The sequence below is a fragment of the Equus caballus genome, chromosome 1 (genome assembly GCF_041296265.1).
Source record: "Equus caballus isolate H_3958 breed thoroughbred chromosome 1, TB-T2T, whole genome shotgun sequence".
Lineage (NCBI taxonomy): Eukaryota > Metazoa > Chordata > Mammalia > Perissodactyla > Equidae > Equus > Equus caballus.
The window spans coordinates 8,882,127-8,905,441 of NC_091684.1; the positions used below are offsets into that span (position 1 = coordinate 8,882,127).

A 23,315-nucleotide genomic window follows, 5' to 3' on the forward strand; every position below is an offset into this window, starting at 1 on the left:
AGAGGAAGACCTGCACAGTTTTTGTGCATGAGCATGTTTTTGTTTCCCAAAGACAGAGATGAGGTGATCTAAAGCTAAATACCAACTAACTGTTCTTTTGGTTGGAGAAAGGAGAGATCTTCCAAATCACTGTCTTTACTATTTTTAGCTAAGTCAACATATAGCTGACGTCTGGAAAAATCTCATCTTAGAAATTCTTGCTTAAGAATTCGTTTCCTAATGTTTCTGAGGGATTTCTGTAATTAGAAACTAGCAGAATCAAAGTGGGGAGGGGTACAGACTAAACAGTACAACAAAGTGAGCAAACTGTGCTTTGGAAGTATGATTTACCATGTCACCCAGTCTGCCTTCAAATTAAGTGTTTTTTAAAAATATACACAGATGGGCCAGCCTGGTGGCGCAGCGGTTAAGTTCACACGTTCCACTTCGGCGGCCTGGGGTTCACCGGTGCGGATCCCGGGTGCGGACATGGTTCCGAATGGCAAGCCATGCTGTGGTAGGCGCGTCCCACATACAAAGTAGAGGAAGATGGGCATGGATGTTAGCTCAGGGCCAGCCTTCCTCAGCCAAAAGAGGATTGGCAGATGTTAGCTCACGGCTAATCTTCCTCAGAAATAAATAAATAAATAAAAATAAAAACACACACAACTTCAAATGGTCTGCATGGTATGTGAATTATATCTCAATAAAGCTGATACACACATACACACAAATAGGATTTCTATCTGACCTAACCCAAAACACCAAAAACAATTACTTCTCCCGATCCCAAGGCTCCACATTAAACTGCAGATGGGGGATACTGCCCACTTGCTACCATGGACTAAATACAGGAGGGCAGAAAATGAGGATGAACAGAATAGAGATTTTGTTCTTATTCTTCACAGCATAAAACTCTCCAAACTTTCCAGAACATGAAAAACATAAATTTAAGCATAGGCAAAAAGTAATATTTAAAAGAAAAATATTTCATTGTCTAATGTTTTGGGAATATATAATTCCTTTCTTTTCATTAACTATCACTAAGAGCTCATAGTCTTGGTTACGGGTGAGTTTTCAGCTACAAAAATGAGTAAATTTATTACAAGTCCAATTTCACAAGAATGTCATAAACTGTCCAAATTTTTGGTATATCTTTTTTTACATATTGCTCAAGGAGAGCTACTGATTAAAGTTTAGACAGTTTCTTGGTAGATGGGTTTTCATTGTAAATACAGTGTTTAAGAGAATTTGGCACATACTCAGTTTAAAGTTTTTAGCCACAACAGGTTTTCTACTTGGGAAGAAAAAAAGCATCAGATTATATGTGAAACAACTTACAACATGTCTTTGAGCTCTTCACATAACAATATATTTTTATCACCTTTTAATATTAGGGGATAAAAGAAAAGCAGGAAGAAGGTAGAAGAGTTGGCAAGAAGGAAAAGAGAGCAAATAAATGTAAGTGGTAATATCTCACTTAACGTAACAGAGACTGAGAAAAAACAGAAAAGTTCCAGCAGAAGAGAAAGAGGTGGGGCTGGCCCCGTGGCTGAGTGGTTAAGTTCGCGTGCTCCGCTGCAGGCGGCCCAGTGTTTCGTTGGTTCAAATCCTGGGCGTGGACATGGCACTGCTCATCAAGCCACGCTGAGGCAGCGTCCCACATACCACAACTAGAAGGACCCAGAACGAAGAACATACAACTATGTACTGGGGGGCTTTGGGGAGAAAAAGGAAAAAAAATAAAAAAAATAAAAAGAGAAAGAGGTGATACATATATGCTTTCTAGGTTAATGACATCTCACAATGCCTCCAAGAACAACCGAACATCTTCCTGTTAATACATTTTTTGAAAATTCAACAAACATGTATTACACGTTCTGTCCCTTCCTCCTCCATGCTATGAAGCCAAATTAAAAAGACAGCTGAAGGCACTCGGAGAAGACTAACTTTATAAAACTAACCTGCAGTATCATCATACTTTCAAAATTGATTGAATGAAAAACACAACTAGCTAAGTAGTGGTGCATAACTACATAAAGCAAAAGTGTAAATATACTTTTGAAAACATGAAGACCTAAGAGTAAATGAAAGCTACTATATTATATATTACACAGTTAAAACAAACAACAACAAAAAAAGCAGCTCATATTGTTCTGTAAGCTGGGCCAGAAGTAGAATTTAACATATTTTGCAGCCACAGGTCACAACTTACTGGGGACTTCACAGCTACTATGGAACTCCGTTGGTTAGAATATAGAGCTGGCTTATAGATGTTTAGAAAACAGACATTTTTTTCCCCCATATATGGCACAGTTTTCAAAGTTTTGCCTTATTTTCTTTTATGACATAAAATCATAAGGGTAACTAACTTTGAAAAGAATGCCAAATGGTAAAAAAAAAAGCCAGGACTTACCTGAGCCCACAGGGGCCAGCTCAACACTACCCTGGAGTTCTATGGTAGCTGTGACATCACAGCATGCTTTATGCTGTGGGGTCAGGGTGGACTTGGAGTCAGCTGGCACAATTTCAGGAACCCTTAAAGAGAAAAGTTAGTTTTAAGTGGTAATGTTCAGAATCCTTTACCAGGGTCAGTAGAAAGATGCAGATGTGGCTGGCTATGACGTCTGGGTAGTTTTCCTCTATCCAGAGTTAAATTCATTTAACTGGTTTTCCATATTAAAAAGGAAACTATACCACTCAGTAATACTTTTTCTTTATACTCCTAACCATTTGGCTGTAGTTCAATCAGGAACTTGGCTTAGATATTCGCAGCAATCTCAGGCATGAGCTGCTTTTTAAATAAAATGACCTCAATATTTTTAAGTGTATCTTCAAGTAGGCACAAGCTTAGTGGCAATCCTAAAAATAGCAACACCAAACACAAATCACCTCCTAGATGCATTTTCACATAATGACCAAGAGCAACAAGTTAAAATCTACCATTTCTGTTCCTAGAATAGTGCTATAGAACAATAACCTTTTCAAAAAACCAAAAGAGGTGAAAATCACAAATCAGAAATAAACTCAAATTTAATCTAATCTACACCAAGATGAGTTTCTATTAATTCATTCAATAAATTCACTCCATTATGAAAACACCCTCTTCAGAAAAAAGATTCAACGATAGGGAAGTCAAAATAATCTCTAATTAAGGACTTTAAACGTTCTATTATTAATCATGACAAACTATGCCAAATATAGTTTATACTTTGGAGCTCTTACTTCCTTACATCTTTGATCAGACTGTTAACAACCCAACTGCTGTGGAAATATAAATCCCCAAATTCATGGAAAAATATCTGAATTGACAGATACCTTCGTGAGAAAGATCTTGCCATGCGGAAAGAATTACTGCTGTAAGCATGATGGAAGGGTTTAAAGGAACAATGTCACAAAGTTATCTTTAGGAAGGTGATCAGATATGAGGACCAACGTTAATGGCTTAAAAAAGATGAATGTGAATTCAAATCACAAAGTTCACTTAAAATATTGCCAAAAGAGTCAAGTGAGGGGATATTAAGGTTCTTAAAAATCTAGGCTTCCAGTCATATAAAATAGTGTATGTCAAAACCACATTCACCACTGAAATCAAGTCCCAAAAGTTTTTCTGAATTCAAGTAAAACTTTCACCTGCTACACTGCCAAGCTATCCTGGCTGAATTTGAAACCAAACTTTAGATTTTTAGAATCACACTGTTTTAGGTAGGCCTGAAGGGACTCAAGAGTCCAGCCCATTCTCTTTACAAGTGAGAAAACCAGAGTGTAAACGAACATTTTACAAAGGGGGGAGAGGTACAAAAGAAAAAACTTTCATGACAGCATAACATCATACTGTTCACATTCTATCCACGTAACTCTTCTTCTAGTCAAAAATACTCTGATAGAACTAAGACAATCATCAAATTGGAAGCAATGTTAAAAAGTTACTTAGTCCATCCTGATGAGGTCCCCAGGAAAGTCGCTATAATTTGCCACTCAAGAGAAGGTTCCACAGCTTCAATAAACACTTATCCACATAAGCTGAGTGGCAGAGATTTCCCAAAAGTTTCAGGCCCATATATCCAACAACGCTTTAGACATCCTCACTACATCATACCTAAAACTTAACTTCACGTCTCCCACATTTAGGAAAAATGATACTGCTACCCAACCCAAGGATCCAAACCAAAAGTCTGAGTAACTTTCTTAACTGTTTCTCTCCTCGGCCCCAACATCAATTCTTCCAAGTTTTGTCGACCCTACCTTTGAAGTCTCTCTAAAATACATCCCCCTTGCCCCACATCTCCATTGCCTCCACCATAAATCAAGGCAATACTCTTTCTGAGCTGGATCACTTTAATTTCCTCCTAAGTGGTCTGCTTGCCTCCAGTGCTGCCACCTCCCAATCTAGTCTCTCCGCTATGACCAGAGTGATCTTCCTAAACCACAAATCTGATTAAGGCAGTCTACTTCCAAATGCTTACCATTGCCCTTATGTTCGGAGCTAAACTCCTTAGCCAGAGCAGCAGGCCTTGAAAGGTCCAGCATTACCCTGAAGCTTCTCTCTCACAGCTCCCATTCTACACTCCAACCCTGCCAACTTCTTTCAGATTACTGGACAGGCCGTGACCTCTCCTGACTCTGGGGTCTTAACACATGCTATTCCCTCTGACAGAAACATTGTTCCTTCTTCCTCTCGGTAAGGTTTTGGCTTAGGCCACTTCTTCCTGAAAGCCCTCTCCAAATCCCCAAATAAGATAAGGGTATATACTCCTCCAGCACTAGATACCTCCCCTACTGAACACTACATTGACTTGTTGAATTCCATCTTCCTCCGCCAGACCACAAGCCCGCCGAGAGCCATGACTTCTCTCACAGTGCTTGGGAGCACACTCAATGACTATCTGAACATATAAATGAATGGACAAACAAAGAAAAGGCAAAAGCTAAGATACTTGTGAAAAGCAATGGGAGGGTGGAGCATGATAGACTTTCAAATTTTTAAGCATGCCTTAGATTTTTTAATATCTAATAAAGCTATAATTATTTAAGCAAAAGTGTGATATTGATGTAAAAAACAAAATAAAGAGCCTCAACGAATGATGTAGAATCATTTTATGTATGATAGAACCACCCAAATCAATAGGGAAAGAATTTATTTAATAAATCATATTAATGGACATTATTTTGAAAAATATTTAAATTCTTAGTCCAATCCAAAAAATTGTGAAAAACAACAAAGATAAAATGCTACTAGCACAGCTCTCCCTACGAAAAAAGGGAAAGAAATTTGCAACAAATATGACTAGTACATACTTTTAATTATTTATACATATTATTTACATACACTTCACATAACTTGATAAAATCACAAAGGAAAATGGACAAATGATGTGAATCAACAATTCACACAAAAACTACGAATGACCAATTAAATCAGACAGCATGCCTCCCTAAATAACACACATTAGCAGAGATACAGCTGCGCCCTTACACTGATGACGGGAATAGAACTGGTACAGTCCTTCCAGATAACAATTTACCAGTATGCATAAAGTACCCTTTAAGGGATTTATATCATTTGATCCTATAACCCCATTTTGGAAACCTAAGAAAATCATTAGAAATGCTGACAATTTTGTCCATCAAAACACTATCAGAATAAAAACTTTTCAAATAACCTAAAAGGCTAATAATAAGGGATAGATTAAAGTATAGTAACTCAATGTCATATTCTGCATTCATTTTTAAAAGATGAAAACATTTTAATTACTTCAAAATGTAAAGTTCAACAAAAAATGTATAATTTCAATTATATAAAAATAGATGTAAAAAACCTGAAAATACACAAAAATACAATAGATTTCCTCTAGACAATGATACTATAAACTATATTTTTTCTCATAGCTTTTCTTATCTCTGAAAGATTCTACAATGAGTATGTTCTGCTTTCATTATTTAAAAATGAACTAAACTCTCACACTGTTACAGGAAATCTGTACATAATAACATCTAAACTTGATATAACAAGAAATACGGATATGTCCATCAACAGATGAATGGATAAACAAAATGCGGTAATATACATACAATGGAATATTATTCAGTCTTAAAAAGGAAGGAAATTCTGACACATGTACAACAAGGATGAACCTTGAAGACATTACACTAAATGAAGTAAGCCGGTCATAAAAGGTAAAATACTGTATGATTCCACGTACATAAGGTCCCTAGAGTGGTCAAATGCATAGAGCCAGAAACAAGAATGGTGGTTGCTGGGGGCTGGAGAAGGTGCAAAGGGGAGTCATTGTTAATGAACACAGAGTTTCAGTTCTGCAAGATGAAAAAAGTTCTGGAGATGGATAGTGGTGATGGCTGGACAACAATGTAGATGTACTTGATGCCACTGAGCTGTACACTTAAACATGGTCAAGACGGCAAATTCTATTATGTACATCTTACCACAAGTAAAATAAATTTTAAGGAAAAAATGATACAAGGACAGTATTCAAAGATATTAGCGATGATGCTTCAAATAATATCACCTATGTAGTATTATTCCCTCCCGCAAAAAAAGTCAAATGTTTAAATTTAATCTACTCATATCCAAATTGAGGATCATTCTGTAAAACACATGGCCTGGACTCTTTGAAAATGTTAAGTGTCATGAAAGAGTAAATAAAAGAAGAAAAACAAAAATCACCTGAGGCACAATTTAGATTAGAAGAGACTAAATAGATAAAACAAATAAATAAAATGTATAATCCTTGATTGAATGGGGTTGGAGCAATAGCTATTAGTGAAACTGAATATGGACGTTGAATATTAAACATTCTCAGTAATTATACTGTGTGATACAGGGAAAATATCTTTGTTTTTAAACCTACGTAGTGAAGTATTTAGGGACAAAACGTCATGACACCTGCAGCTAACTCTCAAACGGTTCGGGAAAAACTCACACAGAAAGAGACAAATAGAGACAGTGACAGGGAGAGAGCAAACCTGGCAAAGTACTAACCATTGGAAATTTTAGGTCAAAGGCAGGCAGTGTTTGATGTACTATATGGTAACTTTTTCAGAGGTTTTTAAATTCCTCAGAATAAAAGAGGGATGGGGGAAAAAGTGAGTTGTCTCTGCACAGCAGGATGGAAGGTGGAAAGAAGAAAAACTATTGCTTTTCTTTATAAACTTATCTATATGGCTTGATTTTTTTTTAAACATGTGCATAGTTTACTCTAATAAATGTTTAAAATTAAAGTTATTTTACGGTAAGCAGTAAAGTTCTCTGGAGCCTAAACACATCTTTTTATATTTAATACTTAAACGATACATTTGGATTTCATAATTCAATGTGTTCATTTAATATAGTGCTTTTAAAAAATGAAAGCCTTTACTAAATCAATGAAGCATATTCAAATGTCAGTATCACATAATCAAGAATCACCACACATATTCTCTCTGTCAGCATAGGGAGGCACATTATTAGTTGGTAGGCCCGTGTAATCAATCATTTCTAAAAGCCAGGAATTACGTCTCAGACAGACTAAAGGCAACCAGGAGAATACTGCCCGGGGCTCTATTTCTACCACTGCCGTGCATTTGCCTTAACAGACACTCATTCCTGGAAGGTTCTTTTTTATCCCAGGTGTCCGGAAGCACTTTCAAAAGCCAAACTAAACTGGCCAGGGGAAAGAAAACATCTGTGTATTCCCTACTGATTAGAATCTTTTATATGTACTGCTGAGAATTACCACAATTCACTTAAAAATCACAATATAACATGTTATTTTATATCCAGAATTCCAAAATCACAAGAGGAAATCCTCAGAAATTTGAAGAAAAACTATCTGAAGATAACACTCCTTTCATGGTGCTAAAAACAATTCTATTACCTGTAATATTAACTACCTTAGAAAGGAAGGAGATCACATCCAAGAATGTGGAGTGAAAGTGGACATGGCAGTTTTCATAGCTACACACACACATCCCACGTAAGAGTTATCACACAAAGTTAACCAAGGACATACAAGGCATTGCCAGCATTCTAGCAGCTTACTTTCCTTTTATGGATGCAGTGCCAAAGATTTGCTGCAGGAGTCTGCATGTATTTTGGATTCTATTAAAAGCTTTTATTAGGATATTTTAACTCAAACTATTTTTGTTTAAAAAAACTTGATGGTTTTAAATGTCAAAGACTAGTAAGACCTAAGACCTTTTTTCCGGCTAAGCTTTCATTCACATGCAAAGCAATGTATTAAGGAAAAAAGGACACCAAATCAGAAGAGCATCTTTCAGTAGAACACTCAGTATGGTATAACAGAAAATCAAGTTCATAACCAAACAAAATGGCCCATTAGCATCCTGGAATAAATCCAGGACTTAAAAAATAACCATAACTTGGGGCACCGGTGGAGTAATGGTTAAGCTCACGAGCTCTACCTCAGCGGCCCGGGATTCGAGGGTTCAGATCCCAGGCACAGATCTGTACATTGTTCATCAAGCTATGCCATGGAAGCATCCCACATAGAAAATAAAGGAAGACTGGCACATACGTTTAGCTCAGCAACAATCTTCCTCAGGCAAAAAGAGGAAGACTGGCAACAGATGTTAGCTCAGGGCCAATCTTCCTCACCAAAAAAACAAACAAAAACCATAACTTAACTCTACCAGAACAGTGAACAGTTTTATTAGCTTCCTCTCTAAATTCCCAGATGATGATCTCTAAAAATTAAATATTAGAACACAGACCTGCTACTGGGATACCAACTCAGTGAGGATGGCCACAAAGCAATTCCAGAGGGCAGGAAAAATTCTAAAGATGGAAAATAGATTGTCCGAACAGCTATGGTATACACCAAGCTGAAAGTAGGCAAACACAAGCAAAGCAAACAGAATACTACAGAAATGCCACACTAAAAATCAAGTTCAAATAAGGTGGCCTGATCATGGAATGCTGGGAAATACTAGGAGGTGACAGACTACCTTGGGACACAGCAATCAGCTCCATATAGGCATATTTATTTAGCTGACTTGGAAAAAAAGGACTGAAAACATTAATATTCATAGGCATCAAACACTATGCAGAAGTTCCAGTAACAGTACTCCTTTGAACCATATGGAGCAGAAAAAAAAACACTGAATAAGAAATATCTACTTGGTCTTCCTCCACTGTTCCTGGCACATAGCTCCTAAAACCCTTGTAATTTCCTACATAAGAGTCACAGAGGCATCTTTCGTTATAATATTTAGTTTTGTTCTCAGTTTCTGAAACAGCTCCAGCGATAAAGGTGAAATAGGTGTCTTGTTATTCACATAACGAGCCCCTTCAACCACTTCTGAGTTTACGTTAATAAGGTGACTTTTGGAGAGCCCCGAAGGATGGGGGGTTGGTTGCCAGGGGAAACAATCATGTCATTAGAGGGTTGGAACTTTCAGCCCCACCCCATCCCCATCTCCTGGGAGGGGAGAGGGGCTGGAGGTTGAATCAGTCATAAAATGGCCAACGATTTCATCAATCTTGCCTACATAATTAAGCCTCCATAAAAATTCCAGAAATAGAACCGGGCTGGTGAACACGTGGAGGTGCTGGGAGAGTGGCGGCCAACATGGCAAGCCCCCTCCCTTGCCCTATGCATCTCTTCCCCCTGGCTGTTCACGAGTTATATCCTTTTCTAATAAAACAGTAATCTAGTAAGTAAAATGTTTTCCTGAGTTCTGTGAGCCATTCTAGCAAATTAATTGAACCCAAGGAGGAGGTTCTGAGAACCTACAATTTATAGCAGGTAGATGAGAAGCAAAGGTACTGTACTTGAGACTGGCATTTAGGGGACATGTGGGACTTGACACTATCTCCAGGAAGACAGTGTCAGAACTGAGTTAAATTGCATGACATCCAGCTGGTGTCTGGAGAATCCAAGAATTGCTTGGTTTAGGAAAGTGCCCACCACCCCCTCAACACATACACACACACACGTGGTGGCCAGTAATGCTGTGAGCATAGCGTAAGGCTAGAGGAGACACAGAGAAGAGAGTTTTTCCTTCCAAACACCCATACCAACTTTGCCTAGAAAAGGATAACAACATGGCTACATCATATCCAGCGAGTCACTTAGCCTCTCTGTGCCTCAGCTTCTCATTACATAACAAAACGACGATTATCATCCCCTCTAGGAACTGTTGAGGGTTAAGTTAAAATTTTCCACAAACTGTAAATTAAGATGCTATTTGTAATTTTTTTTGAAGAAGAAGATTAGCCCTGAGCTAACATCTGCTGCCAATCCTCCTCTATTTTTGCTGAGGAAGACTGGCCCTGAGCTAACATCCATGCCCATCTTCCTCTACTTTATATGTGGGACGACTACCACAGCATGGCTTGCCAAGCAGTACCATGTCCGCACCCAGGATTCGAACTGGCAAAGCCCAGGCCGCTGAAGCAGAACGTGCGAACTTAACTGCTGCACCACCGGACTGGCCCCTATTTGTAATTTTTTAAAAAGACGTTATTTGTATTAATTTCCTGTCACTGTCCTAACAAATTACTACAAACTTAGTGGCTTGAAACAATACAAGTTTTTTATCTTAAAATTTGGGAGAGGTTAGAAGTTCCACATGAGTCTCACTGGGCTAAAACCAAGATGTGCTCCTTGGGGAGGTTCTGAGGGGGCTTGCCTTTTCCAGCTTCTAGAGTCTGCCTGCATTCCTCAGATCACAGCCGCACATCACTAGGACCTCTGCTGCTCCACTGTCACATCTCCTTCTGTGACTCTCTCCTGTCTCCCCCATTCACTTCTAAGGGGCCTTATGATTACAGTGAGCCCATGTGGATAATCTGGGATACTCTCTCCATCTCAAGGTCCTTAATTTAATTACATCTGCAAAATCCTTTTTGCCATATAAGGAAGTATACTGATAGATTCTGGGGATTAGGACTTAGACATCTTGGGGGGCTGGAGAGCATTATCCTGCCTGCCACACTATTTAAATCATTCACGTAATCAGAAAAAAGCCCAAAGGCGGGTGGGGGAAGGAGCCTAAAGGAAGTCAAGTACAGTCATGTGTCACTTAAGGAGGGAGAGACCCTCTGAGAAAGGCATCCTTGGGCAGTTTCGTCGTCATGCTAGCATCAGGGAGTGTACTCACACAAACCTAGATGGTATAGCCTACTATACGCCTAGGCTGTATGGTATCAATCTTACGGAACCACCATCATTTATGTGGTCCGTTGTTGCCCAAAACGTCATTATGCAGCGCATCACTATAGTGGGCAAGTGAAAAAAATACAGATTTGGACACTGTAATCCATCTCGTTAATAGTGTATTTTTCAACATACCTAATGTTTTGTGCCTTCAAATAAGTCATCATTAAAATGTCTCTGTAGAGCAAATTAATAACTTTTAAAGCTAAGGAGTACTGAACTAGAGAATTAAAAGCCTCTTATATTTTTTTCTTTACAATAATTTATATGCCCTGAGTTTCCCCTAAAGTTAAAAAGTCAGCCACAAAGACATCTTAATAAATGGGTAAAATCACTATTGTGTCCTATATCAAGGGTTTTTTTTTCTGTTTTGTTCTGATGTGGTCATTTTCTCAGTATAAATCACTTCAGCATTCCAGTTCATAGTACTATCATCTCTCAAAAACTAATCTTACGTGACTTTTTCTTCCATTGAAGTTAATTTAATTTTGTTTGGATTATTGTACAATACTCCTTTCACTTGACCAGACTCTATATCTCAAAACTAGGAATTAAAAAAGTCACCATAGCATATTACACTTTGCAATAAATTTGTTTTTCCAGAGAAAGAAAAATAACACTACCACAACCTTAATGGTTTACTTCATTGAGAAAAACCATTCATATACATATATTTAATACCAATACCAAAATAAATTGAAAAGAATATTTTAAAATATAATAAACCTAAACATTGCTAATTTTTGTTAAAATGAAAAAAGAGTGTTAGTGAAACCCCATGGACAAATACATTCTGACATGTTTAACACCATACAAGTTTTAGACATTCCTACATTTATATGTGACACTGTGGAGTGGGCAGACAGATATGACACCGTATACAGGTTTCTGGAAAGGGGGCCAAAATACAATTGGCATCAATACAGAAAATAACTGCCACAGATATTGATCTTCAACACAATTAAATTAGGAGAAAGGGTGAAATGTTAGATCAAATATAACAATATTTTTGGGGTTGGCCCCGTGGCCGAGTGGTTAAGTCCGCGCGCTCCGCTGCAGGCGGCCCAGGGTTTCGTTGGTTTGAATCCTGGGCGCGGACATGACACTGCTCATCAAACCACGCTGAGGCAGCGTCCCACATGCCACAACTAGAAGGACCCACAACGAAGAATATACAACTATGTACCGGGGGGCTTTGGGGAGAAAAAGGAAAAAATAAAATCTTTAAAAATATATATATATAACAATATTTTTGCAGACAACTTAAAAGTTAATTCTAATATTTTTCTGTGTTTTAAGAATCATACAACTTTTTAGACACATCAAAATTTTACTCAGGAATAATCAAGACTACAATCCTCAGGATTCCATTTCAGCATGCTCATTCATAAGAAGATTCTAGTTTACCCCGTAAGTCAGTGATTCTCAACAGGGGCACCAGTGCACACTACAGGTCGCCCGAAAGCTGGGGAGCAACAGAAGATATTTTGATGCACGTGTTCTCTATAACGCCACTGCCATGGGACAACTGAACACTTCAGCAAAAAAAATTCCAGTTTCAACATGTAGCTGTTATACAAGCTTGACTCTTTTCCCCCTATGCCTTTACCACCACCACCCCCACCAATCTCAAATCTTTCCCATCTCCATTAGCAGGGTCACTGAACAAGCTAAATGGAAGACAGATGCAGCTGCTATTTAAGATGTGAGACAAAATGCCAAATAGGAAGCATTAGATCCAATGACAACTGAATAAAAAATTTTCAAGTAAAAAGTTTATTTGATTTAGGACGGTAGGTATAGCAAACACAGACGATGATTTTTTTTCTTTATAACATATATTCATCAAATTATCAAATATTCATCAGTGAAGGTAGGAAGATAGAGAAATTAAACGTCAAGAAATCTGACTTCAGGCTTTCCATATCCATAGACTGCCTGGTGATAAATTGAGGCCTCTCTACTCTTTCCAACAAAACCCTATGATACCTACTTCCTCTCTCTTCCCCTGACAAGGAGAAGTCAAGATGGCTCCCACGGGGTCGAGCCCCAGGTAGTCTGTAAAGTAAAAACATACAGAAAGCAAAAAGTCTAGAAATTCAGGAGAGGAGCAGAAAGGTCTACCTGTTCAAATCCCAGTTTCCAGGAAGATTTATTCACCAATTGATTTAACAAATATTTGAATATTTAAAGCACTGTGTTAGGTACTAGGATATAGCTGTAAACAAGTGACAAAATTCCTGGCCCTCATGAAGCTTAAATTCTAAGGAAGAGAGAGACAAATAATAAGGTGACCAAGTGTATTAGAAGGTGACAAGCGTTGTGAAGAAAATTAGAGCTGGGGGCAGGGTTACAGGACAGGGCTACAACGTTAGATACAGCAGTCAGGGAGGCCTCACTGGGAAAGGCAACATTGAGAAAAACTGAACAAGTAAATCAGCTTTCCTGCAACCTAGAGAAAGAGAAATGCAGGCAGAGGAAACAGTAAGAACAGAGGCTTTAAGGCTCACTTGTAGACAAGAAAGGTAGCTAGACCGGCTGGAATGAATGAGCGAGGTTGAGAGCAATAGACGAGGTCAGAGGGAAACAGTGTTTATGGGGGCAGAGAGGTGCAGGAACAGAGAGCCTAAAGAGTCTTTAAGAGACTGGCTTTTACTCTGAGCAACACAGAGAATCACTGGAGGGTTCTGAGCAGAGTTTTAAAAGAGTAGCTTCTATGTGGAGAACAGTTTGTAAAGGAGGACAAGGGCAAAGAGATCAGGTGGTTTGGACCAGGGTGGCGAGAAGTGGTGAGATTCTGGATATATTTTAAAGGTAGAGTCAATAAGATTTTCTGACATATAGGAATGGGGTATAAGAGAAAAAGAGGAGGCTCAAGGATGACCAACGCTTTTGGAACAGCAAATGGAACGAAGAACTTGTCATCAACCGAGATGGGGGACTGTGAGAGAACAGATTTGAGGGAGAGACCAGTTCAGTTTTAGCCTCACTGAGTTTGAAATGAGCTTTTTAAATATTAGATATTCAAAAGAAGATGTTGCATAAGCAGGTAGCTATATAAGTCTAGGGTTCAGGAATACAAGAAGTTGTTACACAGATTTAATTTAGGACTCGACTCTGATCCTGTGTCTTTTCAAGGGATCAACTTGGGTCACAAATTTAGATGTTCTTTTAAAAGACCACTGATTCAACACAATAGCAGAACTAAAATGGTGCGCTAGGTAGTGCTGCCCTATTCTCTAGAGACATTATTATCTATCCAGTGGGAAAGGCAGTCTATGCTTAGCACCAACATGTCCTCCCAGAAAATACCTGGCACCAAACTGCAGACATTCCAGAGACAACTGCACACTTAAATTCACACCTCTGCCTTTACCATCGCAGCTCCCACTCCCAAATTCCACTTTTACTGATGTCAGGTTTTGGCATTGCTGTCCCCAACATCCTCTCACCACCCAAGATAACAAGGCTTATGTGAAACTTACACCCAACAGTCATTTAAAAGAGTCTTGCTCAATACTGATGCTGCTTTAGTTTACTCTTGCCTTCTCAACAACGGAATCTTCCTCATTCCTATTTTACCAGCTACAAAGCTGGCCTGAGGTTGAGATTTTTTTTTCCAATTTTAAATGAGAAAGTCTCACGTTTTATACTTAATATAAATTTTATACGCAGTACACATTTTATACTGAGCATATATATTTTGGAAATGATTTTTTTTAATACACGTGCTGCCAAAGCGAGCACTTAGATGATTTTTTTAAATGCCTAACGTCAACAAGCTATAATATGTCATCTCTAATGAAATCTGGAGAACATAAGGCAGGCAGAAAAGGGGAAATAAAGATTAATTTTCATTACATGTGGACTTCTGGTAATTAACCCAACACAATGTAAACAAGTAAAAAAAGTTTTAACATACTTCAGTTATGTTTACAAATCAGGATATGACTACCCAATAAAGATAGGGCCATAATCTTTTGTACAACAGTTCAGAACCACATCGTGTAGTGAACAGGCAAAAAATATTTGCTGACAGGAAAGAGAGAATCCACATTACTAAGAAGCAAATACAATCAATCCTTGGCTCTAAGAACCTAGAACCTCTGGATTGGGTGGGAACAGGAACTTAAGGACAAAGAAACTGTTTTGTAAATGAAACAAGACCAAATCCAGTATTAGTCTTGCTCGTAGGAGTTTTTGTTCCACCTTTAAAATGAACTCACAGCTATCAGAATGCGAAGTACAAGGATCAAAAGAAAGAAGAAAATGTGGAAAGAAAAGGCAGCACCAAAAAGACAGAGTACTTACAAAGACAGGAAATAATAGCCATAAAGATAAAGTTATACTGATTGGTCTAACTTGTGTGTTTTAAGAGGAGAAAATATTTCAAAGCAGGAGTTCTTATCCTGAGACCCACTAACTTGAAGAAACAACGAACCTCTGATTCCTAAAGGATTCTATGACCCCAAAAGAGGTTAAGAATTGTTCCAATGTAGTCCATTTCCACCTATAAACTTACGTGTCCTATAAGACCACCTTGTAGTAAATGCATGCATGGTACACTACTGCCTGCAAAAAGGATTTTAAGAACGTTCCAAAAGGTATACAGGTAATTAAAAAACAACCATGCCTAGATACAAAAAGTCACGTAATGTAAGATTCCATTTATATGAATATCCAGAAGAGGTAAATCCATAGAGACAGAAAGCAGACTGGCGATTATCAGGGACTGTGGAAAGGAGGGGATGTGGAAAAACTGCTTAATGAGAACTGGGTTTCCTTCTAGGGTGATGAAAATATTTTGGAACTAGACAGAGGTGGTGGCTGCATAATACTGTGAAGGTACTAAATGCTACTGAATTGTTCGCTTTCAAAATGGTGAATTTTAAGTTACATGAATTTGGCGTCAAAAAGAAAAATAAATAATAAATAATAACGCTTTTTATCTCCAGGAGGGAAAAAAAAAGATAATCACACACCATATGTGGTACCCCAATTTGGGGAAGGAAAAAAACCACGGGATAAAATGGGACAACAGAGATAGAAAATGGCTCAGTATGCTTTCATCCCTAGTCCTCAGGACAGGAGAAAACCGGAGCTAACAGTTACTAGGTACCTTCTAAGTCTGGTGTTCAGAAGGGCTTATCTGCTGGGACATTGTTTTTTGCCAGGACAAAACTAAAATAAAAAACTCACATTTCCTAACATCTACTCTTAGGACTTGCAGGTCCTTACAGTTTTGTCTTACATAGTCTTGGGACTATATTCAAGGAGATAAACAAAAGAAATCAGTACTAGGGAAAAATATATATATATACAGCTAAGCCATGTTTAAGACTTAGCTACTGTTCCACATAATATTTAACTTTAGTAGTAACTCAACTTTCCTTTACAAAACAAATGCCAAAGTAAGCACTCCATCCAAATAATTTAAATCATAAAATTCAAATAGCTAAACTACTCAAAAAAAGAAGAAAAGAATATACAGAAAAGTCAAATAACTGCTTTTGTGAATTACATCACAAATAATTAACTCACAAGGTCAACAACTGGAGAAAACCCTACTCTCAGAACATGTCTCTGTCCTTTAACAGCTCTGAGCCAATAACTGGGATCAATATCCAGAATTTCCTTAGGAAAGCACTAAAACCACAAAACACAGATCATAATTGAACTGTGAAATCAGCTTCCTAAACTTTGCAATTATTTACTACATGACGTTCATGTTACATTAACATTGGTATTTTCAAGGTCAATATCATGTTTGTTCAACTTCTTGGAGTCACACATTTTTGTGATATTTTTAACATCTGACTAAAGCTTCTATCATCACAAGATGCTCACACTGTTTACAGACATTCTGAAGCAGCAGCTGGTGTTCCTCAGGCACATCTTGTTATAATAGAGTAACAGTTTTAAACTCCAGGTGTATATTTTACTACTGAAGTGTAAAAAAACTCTGCTTTAACTTAAAAAGTTTTCCTCCCTAATGATGGAGAGAGACATACAGAATGAAATGGAGGCAAGTGAGGACAACGTTATGACAAGATCACAAATACAGAGATTCTTATGCATGCATACTGGGAGTACAGCTAGCATGCTGAATGTACTAAAGGCTAAATAATATTGACCCTGCTTAGATCTTTCATGTCATTTTTAATATATTTTCCCATCCCATTTAAAAAATGTAGAAACTTACCCACACAAGCATTGAGGAACAGCCAATCAGTCTTTTTCATCCTGTTTTTAATTTGCTTTAGTTTTTTGAAGTCCACTTCAAGTTCCTCCTTGCTGCCAACAGCACCAGCCAATTCAATCCTCTGAAAATCCATTTTCATTTCAGAGTCCCGTTTCGTAGTAGGAGGCGATCTTCTTTGGCTATTACCGCTGCTGCAGCTTCCCCTCCATCGAGCTCTGTCTTGCTCATTTATTATTGAAGAGGCCTCTTCAGTCTCTGCCAACTCTATTGCTTCAATATTATTAGGTCTGGGATGATCACAAACAACACATTTTTTAGCCTTGGCCCAGTTTTCATACGTGCAAATAGAACATGTCCAATGCTGGGTCCTTGTGTTCAGTTTATTTCTATCATTGTATTCCTCACAAGGATCAACAGAAAAAGCAACTGGTCTTGAGCCAGATCCTGAGGATTGAGGAGATTCCGTGGGACTCCTGGTCCTACGTTGGGATAAGCACTGGGTACATCTGATTGCTCTTGGCCAGTTCAAATATGTACACATGTGGCACGACCATTTATTTGCATTTTCCATGCTGTATGAAGATTTAACCCTCGGTCTTGCACTTGAGTCTGGACATATCAAAGGACTACTTCCTCCTTCAGTGCTGGAAGGATCCCAATCTCTACCAACATCACTTGAACCACTTTTGAATGGATCTTCTGTAATAATTGTTCCACTAGGTCTTTGAGCACGACACATAGTACACTTGATTGCAGACGGCCAGTTTTCATACGTACAGTATTCACAGGCCCACTTAATTCCACGTTCTGACATTGTGCACTTCTTGAAGTGTGTTATGTCAGGCAGGAAGCTATAAACAATTAGGACATGGTTATTAAACAATAACTATATAATTCTATCTCTGAAAATACGCCCCCCAAATAAAAGTACCCTTCAACTTACAAAATACAAATTTCTCAAAAGATACACGTAAGATTTCATACTGAACTATCCTTATTTTTTTTTTAATTTCCAAAGAGACACCAGAGATAAATTTCCAAAGCAAAATCTTAGACCTAGAGATTTAATGAAATTGTACTTTGGAATGCAAAACAGATAGGCAGAAGAGAAAGGCAAGTCTGTTCTAAGAGAAAAGGAGGTTAAATAGGGAAGCTGCTAACAGAAATGTTTAATTTCAGCCAAGTCATCACCATCAATTTAGAAAAATAACTAATACTTAAAAAATTCAAAGGGAAGGGAAAGAACACAAACCAAATATCTTAGATAACCATTCTCAAGTTATGAACAATATAGATTATTAGCCTACCTAGGTAGAGTATCATAACGTCTTATTCACTAAAGAATTCAGAAGATCAAAGTCAATTCTGTTATTCTTGCTAAGGGAGAAAAGCAGCTTTTTTAAAAGTGCTAATTATCCACTGCTCTTAATAAGCACAGGTAGAAAAGAAAGATATTGAGAAGTAATCTTTACAATTAACGAAGTAACACTGTGAAATAGAGATAAAAGTTCCCTGATAGCCTATATCCTCAAAATCTAGTTCTGTCTGGAGGACAAAAAATAAACACTGCACATCACTCATACTTGGGACAATCAAACCAAAGGAACGTCCCTGAGAAAACTACTAGCATAATCACGCGAATATAATTTTGAATATTCATACTCAAAATATTCAACATTTAAAATATACTCACAATTGTATTTACATTAAAAATATATGAACTATTTAAAAGGTTCCTAGGATTCTACACTGGGCTTACTAAACACTACTATAATGAAGACTTTATTATTTAATTACAACTAATTTATTAATAAAGCAATTACATAGCAAATTTACTAATGATTTTTTCAATGACTTGAATTTAGACATTGGCCTCTAAAGTCAGCCTCCACTTTCTCAAATCCCTTCTCAACTAAACTAATATCATCATACCACCTATTTTTAAACAGGAAAGTAAAAGGAATCCTAGGCAGAGTAATAGAAGCTTTCCCTCTCTTGGGGATTCTTCCTGAACTTGGAAAGCTAAATCTTTCATTTCACTTGATAAGCATATGATTATGTTCCTGCTTGCAAAATCCTCACCCCATTCATAGTGTGAACTCTGTTAAGATGACAAATTCATTATAAGAAAGGCTACTATTTAATAGCTAAATTAAAAATCACTTACTAAGATTTTAGTTTCCATGCTATAACATCCACCTTGCACATGGTTAGAATAAAAGTACAGTTTATAAATCAGACCAAAGACAAGAGTCAGTCTTCATGTTGGCTCAGATTCTGACTTCCTCAGGAGATACTGCAAAACATGATAAGTGTTCTGACTGTGAATAGCTATTCCTGTAAAGGAGACCAAAACTGAATTTCACTTGAAGCCTGCTACTTTATCCAAAAGTATTAATTTTTAAAGGCTTTATTTTAATCAATTCTCTATCTTAATTCTATTCATTTCTTTTAATAATGGACTTTTATATTTAGAATTTTAAGTTAACACAGCAATAAAACTAGCTAACTGATTGGGCTGGTCACTCAAATTAGACATGGGAAAGACACTTCTCTCTAAAACCTTAAACGTGTATGTGCACTAATATTATCAGTAATATCAACTTGGTAAAGCTAAGTCAATTCCTATCTGTAGTCCTTGTTATTACTGAAGGAGGTAGGAGCAAAGGTGGTATACCAAATAGAAAAAGCAAAAAAAATACTGCTTCTATTTAGCTTTAAAGTCTGTTCCTCTCTCAGCAACTGTATTTTTTCCTAACTCAGGTAACTTGTACTTATCTTGTTTAGCTTTTTAAGTTTAGTTTGTGCATATATGACACAAAATTTGACAGCAGTCCAAGAGTGCTGAAGGGAGGGGAACTATAATCATATAAGCATCCATAAAACGGACAATCGAGATTTAATGACAATATTCATACTCATTAGGCAGTTTCTCCCTTTAGCTTCTCAGGAATGAAATATAAATAACTTACTCACGCTATTGGAAATTAAAACAAGCAAGCAAATACTTATCATGACAAGAACAAATGACATAATGAACACATCCAGGGCTTCTATAAGTAATTTCAATATTTCATTTTAAATTGTCATATTCAAAAATCCATGCTTCTTTGATAAGTCTTACTTTGATATGTTTGTAGGCTCAATTAAACAGCTTGTGACCTTACATTATCTTAGTTAATCTTCAGGGAACTAACGTGCCAGTAAAACATATTTAAATGTCCATGTCTGACAGAAAAACAAACAAAAAAGCTACCATAAAAAATAAAGAATCATTGTCAAACATGCCTGGTATTAAATAGCCTACCCCTTCCAAAAATTAGGTAATTAATAAAACCAAGCTCAAGAGTTTTGAGATAAGTGCATTCATTGTATTAGATAATGATGTATACAGTATCCACTCTATGGGGAATTAGAGACTCGGTAGGAATATTGTTTTCGGTAACTGAAAGCTAAAATTTATTGGAGAGGATTACCTGAGAGAGCCATTTGTACCTGTGGTAATCAGTAAATGGAATGGAAGAGTAAGGATAACATCAGCTCAATTATGTGATTTTGCATTACTGAGATGAAATTAACACTAAGTACACTTTTTCTTCCAGATGTCAAAACATCCCAAAAAGAACATAAAATTATTTAACAGCAACCAGTTCTGAGAGTTAATATTGCACACTGAAATAAAACCGTTACAAAATATCTTTTAAGTTAACATACATTCATATAACCAAGTAAATTTAAGTCTAATTTTACAGGTAACAGATTTCCAAACTCCATCTAATAACTCATACTTCAATTAATTGGTATAATAAAAAGCAACAATAAAATCTGCATAATCTGAACCTTCTTTAAGGTGAACTAGACACAACTGCTACTCTTAAAAGAAATATTCCTTGGTTCAAATGCATACCAGGATTTCCCATCCTGTGGACCAAAGAGTCCATGAATCCATTTGTACATCAAGCTCTAGCTGTAGACAGACTGAATAATGCCTCCAAGTATATCAACCATTTTCCAGTACTAAATTCGTAACTTCTCTTCATTATATACTTTCCAGTTCAAATAACCATAAAAGCACAAGTATTATGGGTGTATGGATTAACAGCTGGGGAAAGGGAGGGACTAGTAACTGAACATTTTTATACTGTCGTGCTTAACAATGAATTAATTAGACCTACTTGTGAAGCATTAGTAAACCTTGTAGAAGAAATATATCTATACTGAAGTCAATTCCTCAAAATTGCAGCTATGCTACAAATTTCCCCAACCACCTCCTAAAACTCTATGAAAGAGAACTGGAAAAGTAAAATAATCCTCATCAAGTACAAGGATTTAAGAAACAAACCAAGGGGCCAGCCCCATGGCCGAGTGGTTAAGTTTGTGGGCTCCGCTTCAGCAGCCCAGGGTTTCACCGGTTCGGATCCTGGGCGTGGACACGGTACCACTCATCAGGCCATGCTGAGATGGCGTCCCACATGCCACAACTAGAAGGACCCACAACTAAAATATATACAACTGTGTACCGAGGGGCTTTGGGGAGAAAGAGGAAAAATTTTTTAAAAAAGCAAAAAACGAGAGATCGGTTGCCAATTAGTTTCAGACAATGAGAAGTTATCCAAAGGAACAAGTGACAGCAGTCTTTAAGTTCTGTATCACCTTTATCAGTAAGTCTATACTTACTACTATAAATACTTATTAATATAAATTGTTGATGTAAATATTAATTAACATACATCTGTGGAGATTCACAAATGCTCAGAAAGCATCTTAGGGCAATACAGATGAAAGCTAAAACTAAAACGATATTCCAAGCATGCTGAATTTTCAGGTTCTGCTAAAATATCACACGGTAATTCTGAATTGTAACATTTATATAAATAAAAAGTACTACTTAACTCCTTAAGCCAAAAATCCCACATAGTCATTTCCTCTTTTCTCCTCAGCATCTTTCCTTTTTTTTTTTAATTAAAGATTGGCAATTGAACTAACAACTGCGGCCAATTTTTTTTTTTTTCCTACTTTGTCTCCCCAAATCCCCCCGGGTACATAGTTGTATATCTTAATTGCAGGTCCTTCTAGTTGTGGCACGTGGGATGCCGCCTTAACGTGACCTGACAAGCAGTGCCATGTCCGCGCCCAGGATCCAAACCAGCGAAACCCTGGGCCGCCGCAGGGGAGCGCGCCACGGGGCCAGCCCCTCTCCTCAGCATCTTTCTACATCACTATCTTCCTCGCAACAGTCAACAGAAAAAGAACAACTAGTCTTGAGCAAGATCCTGAAGACTGATGATATGATGAACCCTATATCTACTAATCTGACCTCATTTCAGGGCTCCAAGAGCTTATCACATCCTACATTAAAGCTCTTATCTTCTTCTCACAACAAACTCCTATCCTGACTTCTCCAGTTTCCATTAAAGACACTTAGTAACACCCCCGCCCCCAGCACAGAAACTCAGAATCGTCTTGAATTCTGCCCTGTTCCCATAGATTCTCTTTAGTGGTTTCTGTCCAATTAATTCTTTTCTTCCCATTCCAACTGTCATCAACCCTTTCTCAGTTCAGGTCAGAACCACTGCAATAGCCTCCTAGGCCCATTCCCTTTCTAAGTCCATCTAGCTCACTGTTACCAGAATAATCTTTCTAATAACAAGCTCTCTTTCTGAAGCTCTTCTGCAATAGTATAAACTCTCAACTCCTTCCCAGCACACAAACACCCACTCCCAAACACACCTCACATACCCTAGACTCGTGGCTCAGTTTAAGTCTCATCTCATGAAGTTTTTTTTTCAAATCACTTCAAGTGCACTCCAAGTAACTACGCTTCTACTGACATTTGGCACTTTCTGTATTTCCTCTTCGGGCTGGTTTCTGGAACACGGATTTGTGTGTATTTTCCCTGTATCATTACCCTCCCCTCGGTTTTCAGTCAGGTAGCCAAGCTTTCAAAAACTTTGGCT

General features: G+C 37.5%; 1 protein-coding gene across 6 annotated transcripts in view; it reads right to left on the reverse strand.

Annotated features, from left to right (window-relative positions):
* The window catches only part of ZRANB1 (zinc finger RANBP2-type containing 1), a 65,933-nt gene that overhangs the window by 24,712 nt on the left and 17,906 nt on the right, over positions 1–23,315 (reverse strand). Inside the window, exons 1-3 of one of the 6 annotated variants that reach the window (XM_070253549.1) lie at positions 19,526–19,600; positions 17,359–18,209; positions 2,396–2,517 (exon numbers count right to left, since the gene is read on the reverse strand). The exons of 1 other annotated variant lie outside the window; for it this stretch is intronic. Coding sequence is in view for 3 of the 5 variants with exons in the window: in XM_023637362.2 (XP_023493130.1) it covers positions 17,359–18,209; positions 19,526–19,566 (892 nt within the window). In the remaining 2 variants the exon portion in view is untranslated. Of the gene's footprint in view, positions 1–2,395; positions 2,518–17,358; positions 18,210–19,525; positions 19,696–23,315 lie in introns of those variants that run through there. 4 more of the 6 variants (XM_023637362.2, XM_070253525.1, XM_070253592.1 and 1 more) reach the window with 4 other exon arrangements.